General features: G+C 41.7%; 2 protein-coding genes across 2 annotated transcripts in view; both read left to right on the top strand.

Annotated features, from left to right (window-relative positions):
• LOC308168249 (calpain-2 catalytic subunit-like) overlaps positions 1 to 4,714 on the top strand; it is a gene marked incomplete at both ends in the record, with an annotated part of 9,284 nt that extends 4,570 nt beyond the window's left edge. The window contains 13 exons of the mRNA XM_080542765.1: positions 75 to 235; positions 1,000 to 1,169; positions 1,367 to 1,378; positions 2,005 to 2,216; positions 2,307 to 2,343; positions 2,602 to 2,667; positions 2,836 to 2,893; positions 2,996 to 3,060; positions 3,154 to 3,222; positions 3,585 to 3,663; positions 3,763 to 3,879; positions 3,988 to 4,046; positions 4,691 to 4,714. Of these exons, the coding sequence (XP_080398891.1) occupies positions 75 to 235; positions 1,000 to 1,169; positions 1,367 to 1,378; positions 2,005 to 2,216; positions 2,307 to 2,343; positions 2,602 to 2,667; positions 2,836 to 2,893; positions 2,996 to 3,060; positions 3,154 to 3,222; positions 3,585 to 3,663; positions 3,763 to 3,879; positions 3,988 to 4,046; positions 4,691 to 4,714 (1,129 nt within the window). The remainder of the gene's footprint in view (positions 1 to 74; positions 236 to 999; positions 1,170 to 1,366; positions 1,379 to 2,004; positions 2,217 to 2,306; positions 2,344 to 2,601; positions 2,668 to 2,835; positions 2,894 to 2,995; positions 3,061 to 3,153; positions 3,223 to 3,584; positions 3,664 to 3,762; positions 3,880 to 3,987; positions 4,047 to 4,690) is intronic.
• A 2,042-nt stretch (positions 4,715 to 6,756) lies between these two features.
• On the top strand, positions 6,757 to 8,383 carry cfl1l (cofilin 1 (non-muscle), like; the record flags this gene model as incomplete). Its single annotated transcript, XM_080550339.1, has 4 exons — positions 6,757 to 6,825; positions 7,278 to 7,570; positions 7,845 to 7,921; positions 8,262 to 8,383. The coding sequence occupies 4 exons, from the start codon at positions 6,757 to 6,759 to the stop codon at positions 8,381 to 8,383; spliced, it is 561 nt and encodes a 186-aa protein (XP_080406465.1).
• Between the last annotated feature and the right edge of the window lie 111 nt (positions 8,384 to 8,494).

The raw sequence follows: 8,494 nt of genomic DNA, 5'->3' as shown, positions 1-8,494 counted from the left end.
ACTTCATCAACACACACCACTACAGTGAGATCATGTGTGTATCTCACGTATTCCCCTTCTCGTGTGTTCTCCAGGATGTCCTTCTCTGACTTCCTGCAGCAATACTCCCGGCTGGAGATCTGCAACCTCACCCCAGATGCGCTCACAGATGAGGGGTACCAGAAATGGGCTCTGTCCAACTTTGAGGGCAACTGGAGAAAGGGCTCCACTGCCGGGGGCTGCCGGAACTTTCCTAGTATGACCCAGACCACGCCCCTCCCTCTACATCAACATTACAATAATAATAATAATAATAATAATAATAATAATAATACATTAGACTTATATAGCGCTTTTCAAAGACATTTTACTAACTGAAAAGATCAAGTAGTAAAATAAAAAGAAACAAAAAAATAGATAAAAGAAAGTATAGGGGTCTAATTAATTTTTTGATTACTAAATCTAAATCTAGGTGTCTTTGTAGGACAATCTACTCTGTATACTGCAATTACACCTAGATTTCGGGTGGAGAAGTGGCGAACAAGCAACGCCAGCGTCCTCTCTCGACCGGCATTTTAACAAAAGTGATATAACACTTGTAAATATACAAGTTTATTTACTCCAGCCTCGGGATAAATCCCAAGCAAACACTAACACTAGATGGAACCATGCACTATTTGCAACACTCACTGTATCGCAGTGGTTCTCAAACCTCTCCTTGGGGACCCCCCCAGCATAATTGCTTTGTACTTGATTAGTTGAATCAGGTGTGCTGGTGGTGGAATAGATCAAATATGTGGAGCGGCTGGGGGTCCCCGAGAAGAGGTTTGAGAACCACTGTTTTAGTGGGACAGCACTGACTAATTATGTATTCTTTTGAATGTAGACATAGGCACAACCCCTCATGCTTAAAACAACTAAGATTGACCAAGACACCTGTATACATTCTGAAAGAACATCGTTGATTGCCACCGGAGCATACAGGGAGTAGTAAATACTGCCCCTTGCTGTTCTTCACAGATTCTTTCTGGATGAATCCCCAGTTCGTGATCAGGTTGGATGAGGAGGATGATGACCCTGATGATGACGAGGTGGGCTGCACGTTCCTGGTGGGCCTGATACAGAAGAACAGACGGCGGATGAGGAAGATGGGTCAGGACATGGAGACTATCGGCTTTGCCATCTACGAGGTAAGCAGCACTATGGCTGGGGCTCTAGGTTTGCTGTGTAACTACAGCCATTGGCTTTTAATATCATTTAGCTTTTTTGTTTTTAGACACATTTATTACTCGTTTGATATAAATGATGTTCATGACATATGATTAGGTTTAAAAAGATGTTGATGTGAAAAATGATGTCACGATGCATGTCATGCTGTTCTCCATAGGTGCCTGAGGAGGTATGTGTGAGGAGGGGCAGGTCTCTAAGGAATGGTCAGTAACCTTCGGGATGGGAGATGGGCTCTGCTCCGACAGTATGTATGGCCTTTCTAAAAGGTGCACACTCATTTCAGGATAAAAACGTTAATCTGGGATTGGTACATCCATTTTTTGTAATGAATGATATGGTATAGACATTCATTCTCGAAGGATATCATTTATAAATGCCTCACGAGCTTAGTTCAACTGTCTTACTGCATCAGAAACCAAAATATAACATTGTTTTATTCCGTTGTTCGTAAACAATGTAATTGTAAACAAACATGGCATGGCTTCAAAACTCTAAAATGTCAATCTCATTGATGGTCAGTCCATGCATCCATAGCTCCATATATATAAGAGTGGTCACATTTCTCCAGTCTCAAGCTGTCTAATTATTTGGAGGAAAAACAGTCAACAACCCTCATGTTCTCACTAGATGGTATTTGGCCAGACAGCACTGGGCAATGACTGGGACATTACAGTAGCTCAGAATCACTGACATACGTGGTTCAACATTGACATACGGTTCTAGAATCTAGAATATAGCAGGTTAATATCGCCCCCCGGTGGTTAATATTGCCCTCTGGTGTATTTTTGCCTCCAGTATTCCGGGAAGAGACAGGTACACCTGAATCGCAACTTCTTCCTACGCAACTCGTCCGCAGCTCGCTCCAATTCCTTCATCAACCTGCGGGAGTTGTGCAACCGCTTCCGTCTCCCCCCAGGAGAGTACCTCATCGTTCCCTCCACCTTCGAGCCCAACAAGGTTGGAGACTTCCATGTTCGGGTGTTTTCAGAGAAACAGGCTGAGTTCCAGTATGTTCTATTTTGTCTACTGTTATTCCATCCCATGTTATTCAGAGAGTGGATATGAAATGTCGACATAATTCCTCTTCTTTTTTTTAGAGAGTTGGATGACCCTGTGGAGAGTCATGTCGAGGAGGTAAAATCATGTGATTTGGTGATGGGTATATTGATTGTAAGGGTTGGATTGGGGGTGAGACCCTGCGACATACCAGTGTCATGTCCAGGTGGGTGTACTTGTACATCAAGCCACCTCACGCTACGGAAACAGGAGATAGGCTCCTGCCCTATGGGCCATTAGGCTCGAGAACCATCGGTTCTCAAAGCTACTTTACTTATGTTGATTGTTGAACTTATAATGGAAAACACTACATGCTGATCTCTGTATGGTCCTTAGATTGTGATCGATGAGGATGACGTGGGTGACAGATTTAAGAGACTTTTTGGACAGCTAGCTGGAGATGTAAGTTATGCAATAGTGAGACCTCTCTACAGTATGCACCTATATACGGCTGTTGCTTAGTGATTTTATCCAACAATTACTGCTATTTTTTTTCCTATTTTTCCTATTTGGCCATTGAATGCAAACCAAGTCCTATGATTAAGAACATGATTTATGTTCCATGTCTAGGACTGTGAGATTTCTGCATTTGAACTTCAGAAAATTCTGAACAGAGTGGTGACCAAGCGTAAGGCATATTCTTTTTCATTTCAAACTGTAATGTGGATTACTCTGTCATCTAAGGATTTGGTTTTGGAATTAATTAATTAACGAATGTGTCTCTTTTCAGGTGACGACATCAAAACCGATGGGTTCTGTCTGGAGACTTGTCGCAACATGGTCAATCTGTTGGATGTATCCTTTGGTTTTTGAATGTGTCCCTAACCCTAACCCTTTTATGTGTGATACAGAGCATTGCCATTTTGCATCCCTGACTTTCTCTCACAGAAAGATGGAAGTGGCAAACTGGGACTCGTGGAGTTTAAGATCTTGTGGACTAAGATTGAGAAGTACCTGGTGTGTGACGCCTTTAACTGTTCAAATGACTCCTCTGTAGGCCTGTTTGTAGCCTCTGTAGCCCCTCTGTAGGCCTGTTTGTACTTTGCTCAGGTTGTGTTTAACGAGAACACATTTGAACTGCTCACCACATGGTGCCACAATCCTAAACAGGATTTGGGTCAATACAATTTCAATTCAGGAAGTGATTTTAGTTTACCCCCCCAAAAAAGGAAAACTTTATTGAGAAAACAATAAAACCCTATTTGCAATCATTTCATTTGTATTTCAATGTACTTCCTTCATTGAAGTTCAACTGATCCCAACGGAATGAGTGTTGGGGCTAGAATTGCTAACTGTTGAATGTTCTGTCTCCTCTCCAGGATCTGTACCGGGAGAGGGACGCAGACAAGTCTGGCAACATGAGCTCAGTCGAGATGCGCATGGCTGTGGAGGACGCAGGTGACGCCCATTGTGTTCTGCTCCCTATACTGAGGTTTCTCTTTGTCTTTCTTCTATTGTCATTCGGGTTGTGTTTCCTCTTTGTCTTTCATACTGCAGGATTCCTCCTGAACAATCCTCTGCATCAGATCATTGTGGCCCGCTACAGCGAGCCCTGCCTCACAGTGGACTTCGACAACTTTGTGGGCTGCCTGGTCCGGCTGGAGACACTGTTCAGTGAGTTGTTGTTGTTTCTTCTCTTCGTGCACAGAGATGCACACGTTGATACATACTCAATATACGGCATAGAGAACTGAACTACCTTTCACTTTCATTTGACAACAGACACCTTCAAAGTTCTGGACAAGGATGAGTCTGGCGTGGTTGAGTTGACCCTGCTGGAGGTAAGGATCCAGTCTATTTGACACGACCAGTCTGCTTGAGCACCGAGCCAACAGAACAAGATTACTGATTAACACGAGAACAGTCATGGATTTTTTTTGTTTTTTATATATATATATACAGTATATATATATATATATATATATAGCTTTGCACTCGATCAAATTTCAGGACCCTCCTTTCATGACTTTTCCTAGATATGTGCGTTCTTCTACCACCCAGTATCCTTACATTTTAAAAATCACATCAGGATAAGCTAGTATGAAGCTATTTTGCTAGTTTTTCTGTGTAGGAGGCAGGCTAATTTACAAGACGGCCAACTAGTGGTCGTTGTGTGTAAGTAGCAGCTTTCCATTGTAGACTATGGTCATTTGACCCCTGATAGTAGGTAAAAAAAAGGCACGGCTGTTCTAGTGTTAATCAGAGAGTTCTAGATGCATCGACAATACCTGCAGTAATCAGGGATCATATTCATAAAAGTGTCTCTGAGTAGGAATGCTGATCTGGGATCAGTTGTGCCACTTAGATTATAAGGAAAAATATTACTGGGAAAAAGATCCGGAGGCACCTGATCTGCTCTTTGATGCCTGGTCTCAGACTGACACGGCAGAAAGAGTGACTCGCTGCTTGTGTTTTTCCTCCACAGTGGCTGAATGTGTCTCTGTTATAGCGCAGCGGCTCTGCCAAATCTTCAGCTGAGGAACTGGGCCTTCTATGGAGCAGCACACCCATTGTAACACTCACTTTCTCCCATTCATCTCTTCTTACTTGGTTTGCCTAGAGTTCTACTATGAAACACTGACTGGTGTATTGGCTTACATCACATGATACAGGGATACCTGTCTGCATGGAGAATGGTTCCTGTAAATCTCATAAACACAAACGTTTGGATTACATGTACTCTCAGGATGTGTCATAATTAAAAGATTAAATCGACAAAGTAGAAAATGTGTGTTTGATTTTTTTGTTAGCTTAACATAGTCTGTGAAGACTGTTTAAATATGAGAAACTCACCAGTACTGTGAAAACACCTTCACGAGGTCTCATATTCCATAGTGAAAATGGATAGACTTTAAGGTGTGTACCCGCCCCACCACCTACTTTTCTTGTCTTCTGCCATATAAGGGGTGTTGTCATGTATTTCAACTCCAGTTATGTTAAATATGTAGACTGGTTTGTTCACCATATAAGGATGTTGTTTTTAACTCCCACTCTTCATTGGCTCTTACCTGTGTCAACTTACCTCTGTGTACCTACCCCTGGAAGGTATTTTCTTTTTACAACTTAATGTGATAAGATAAAAACAAGACTGTCTCCTTGTAATGGGGAAGAGCAACAAAGTGACTGTAGATTTTCAAATTCAGGTTTATTTATGATTGTTTTAAAATAGGAAAACAGAATATATCTTTGTTCAATCATAGACTCATCTAGGAGGAAGAGGGAGGAGTTCTAATAGAGGTGTCATTAGTACATATTCGTCCTCCTACTTCACTCAGCTTGCTTTCTTTCGTGAAAGGGCAGCTTTGCATACAGTCCATCTATCGTCGTCACAGCTGCATCTAAAATGGTGAGTAGGTTTTGCAATTCTTTTGTATTGCAATATATTGCTTGTTGTAGGGAAATGACTCTCAGGATATGAAATTGGGAGGGAATGTTAAGGAATTACATCTCTGGACAACTCTAGTGAAGCAAAAACTAGTCTATACCCAAAAGTCTCATCTGTTGAGCATATATATATAAGAAAGAATATTGAGTTGATTACCATGGCAGATTTAAGCCTACTCTGTGTCAAACATACTTTATCCAATGTTTGTATTCTACTCTACCGGAGAATAGAAAAGGTCTAAGTTCTCTGAGAGAGTTATGTCCCGGGGCGGAACCTGCTTGTGCTGACTTGTTCCCCAGACTGGAATGTGACAGAGACCGTGTACATTCAGAAGGAAACTGGGCCCATAGAGTGTCACTGTGGAAGATTAGTATGATATGCCCCATCACCTCCTCTGCATTCGGTCCAAACATGAATGGGATATTTCCATAAAATATACAATTCTTATGTGTTTTGTTTGTATAAGGGCCAATGGCAGACACTGTGTGTCAGCAACTCTTTTTTTTGTTGCAATCCCTCCCCTGTTTAGGTGACAATTTCCATTTGACTAAATCAACCAGTTTTTGCATGAGGATCTGTTCTTAAAGCAGAGGTGAGAATTCTGAGATATAGCTAGAGTACTTGAGATTGAGTCCAGTCTGCTCCATTGGGTTAGAATGAGTAGTGCTCTTGTTATAGTAACCTACGGTAATTGTGTTTTGCTACACCTGGTTCATTATAGACTGACGGGTGGGGATTTAGGTCATCTTTACTCTGTCTATAGCCATGGCATTGATACAGTAAGAGTAAGCAGAGTAAAATGGAAGTATTCAAGTTTATTCTGCAGAAGCACTGTATGGCGTTTCCTCCATGTAGTAAGATGGTTGAAGAACTATAACTAAAGAGGTGTTAAGAAGCCTTCTAAATCCAAGCGACACTTTCACAACGTTGTAGAGGAACGAATAGAAGTTCAGGTGCTCTCTCCTTTGAAATGGAGGCTGTTGACTAAGCAAAAGAATGTATACATTTGGAGCTAATCTGCTCCTGGGCTTGTTGTAAAAATTCAAAGCCTGTTGGTTTTTGTAGTTGTTTTTAGGGAGCCTTTACTTGTTCTGTTCTGCCCAAGAATGCACCGGTCGTGTCTAGCAACTGGCTGGAATTCAAGGCTGGTAGAGAGTCCTAATTATCTGTGTAAGGTACACCTACTATAAAGTAGTAGTAGTAGTCTCACACCAGTCGTTGAGAGCTTTTAACCCAGGAAGCCAAGCTACAGTATGTAAACCCAATACATTTTCTCCATGTATACAAGTTCCTCTTTGGGATAAGTCTTCCTGACCTGCACACCGGAACCGGGATTGGTCTATATGCCTTTTCCTAATGTCTCAGTGTGATAAATATCGGTTTACTTTGTTGATGGATGAGAACGCAACACATGAAAATAATGAATCTTTCTGCTATCCCCCCCCCCCCCCCTCCCCCAATCAGACATAATACTAATTCAATCTAATGGGACTAATCTAATCGTTTTCTTTTGTGGTCAGGCATCGGGAGTCAAAGTTCATGATGACGTCACTGAGGCCTTTAAAGAGATAATAATACTAAATGAAATCTAAATGGGACTAATCTAATTGTTTTCTTTTGTGGTCAGGCATCGGGAGTCAAAGTTCACGATGACGTCACTGAGGCCTTCAAAGAGATCAATGTGCGTCACCATGGCGAAAAGGTCGAGGACCGTTACAAATTTCTGGTCTTCAAAATTGTATCATCCCACATCCTCGTGGATACGGAACGCACCGTGAGAGTGAAAGATCTAGACGGGTGCACAGACATCTTCAAGAAGGTAGTCGCCCAGTTGCCCTTGAAGGAATGCCGCTACGCTCTATACGACTGCCACTATGAGACCAATGAGACTAACAAGGACGACCTGGTTTTCATATTTTGGTAGGCTCACTAAACTCATATTGATGATTGATGATTGATTGTTGATCTATTCCCATTGATTGTCCCATTGATCTATTCCCATTGATTGTTGATTGTTGATCTATTCCCAACAACAGTCAGCTGTTATCTGTTATCTATTCCCAACAACAGTCAGCTGTCATCTCGTTGTATTTCTCTGTTTCTCTATTGTCTCTGTGTGTTTTGGGTTTTCTGTGGAGATATGTGGAAGTCATTGACACACTCGCTAAATGGGCTCTTTCTACTTCGAAAACAGGGGACCTGAAGGAGCGACACTCAAAGACAAGATGCTTTACGCCAGTTCTAAGGGTTCCATTAGGAAAGTGTTCACCGGTGAGTTTGGATATTCTAGATTTTTTATTCTATCCCCCTTCTTGTGGTGAATGGTGAATCAGGTATTATATTAAGGCAAGTGACATACAACCTTCCCTACCCTAACCTTGCCACCCACTCCCTCCCCTGGACTTTGCTGTGTTAATTGTTTCCTGTGCCTGTTGGTTAATACTGTGTTCTATGTGCTCACGTTATCTGTTGCTTCTGTGTACCCATATTGTCAGCGTCTTTGGAGTCACCGAAAAGCACTTTATAAATATAATGAATTATTATTATTATTATCACTATTATTATTATTATTATTATTATTCGACTGACAGTGTCCCCGTGTTCTCCCCAGGTCTCAAGTATGAGTGGCAGGTGAACGACGTAGAAGACATCAAGGACAACAAGTGTCTGATTGAAAAGTTAGGAGGCAGCACAAATTGTCCCATTAAAAGTCTGGAGGGACATGTGCTTTAAGGTACCGCATGGTACCATGTAAATCTAAAAACACCAACGCAACAGTGACCATGATGAGCTGGTTTGGTCTTAATAAAAGCTTGCCTTGGTCAAAGGCATTATGATGATCAA

This window comes from Nansenia antarctica (assembly GCF_963989245.1).
Source record: "Nansenia antarctica genome assembly, chromosome: 1".
Taxonomy (NCBI): Eukaryota; Metazoa; Chordata; class Actinopteri; order Argentiniformes; family Microstomatidae; genus Nansenia; species Nansenia antarctica.
The sequence above is the reverse complement of the archived record's forward strand: the minus strand, read 5'-3'. Positions and strand labels throughout refer to the sequence as shown.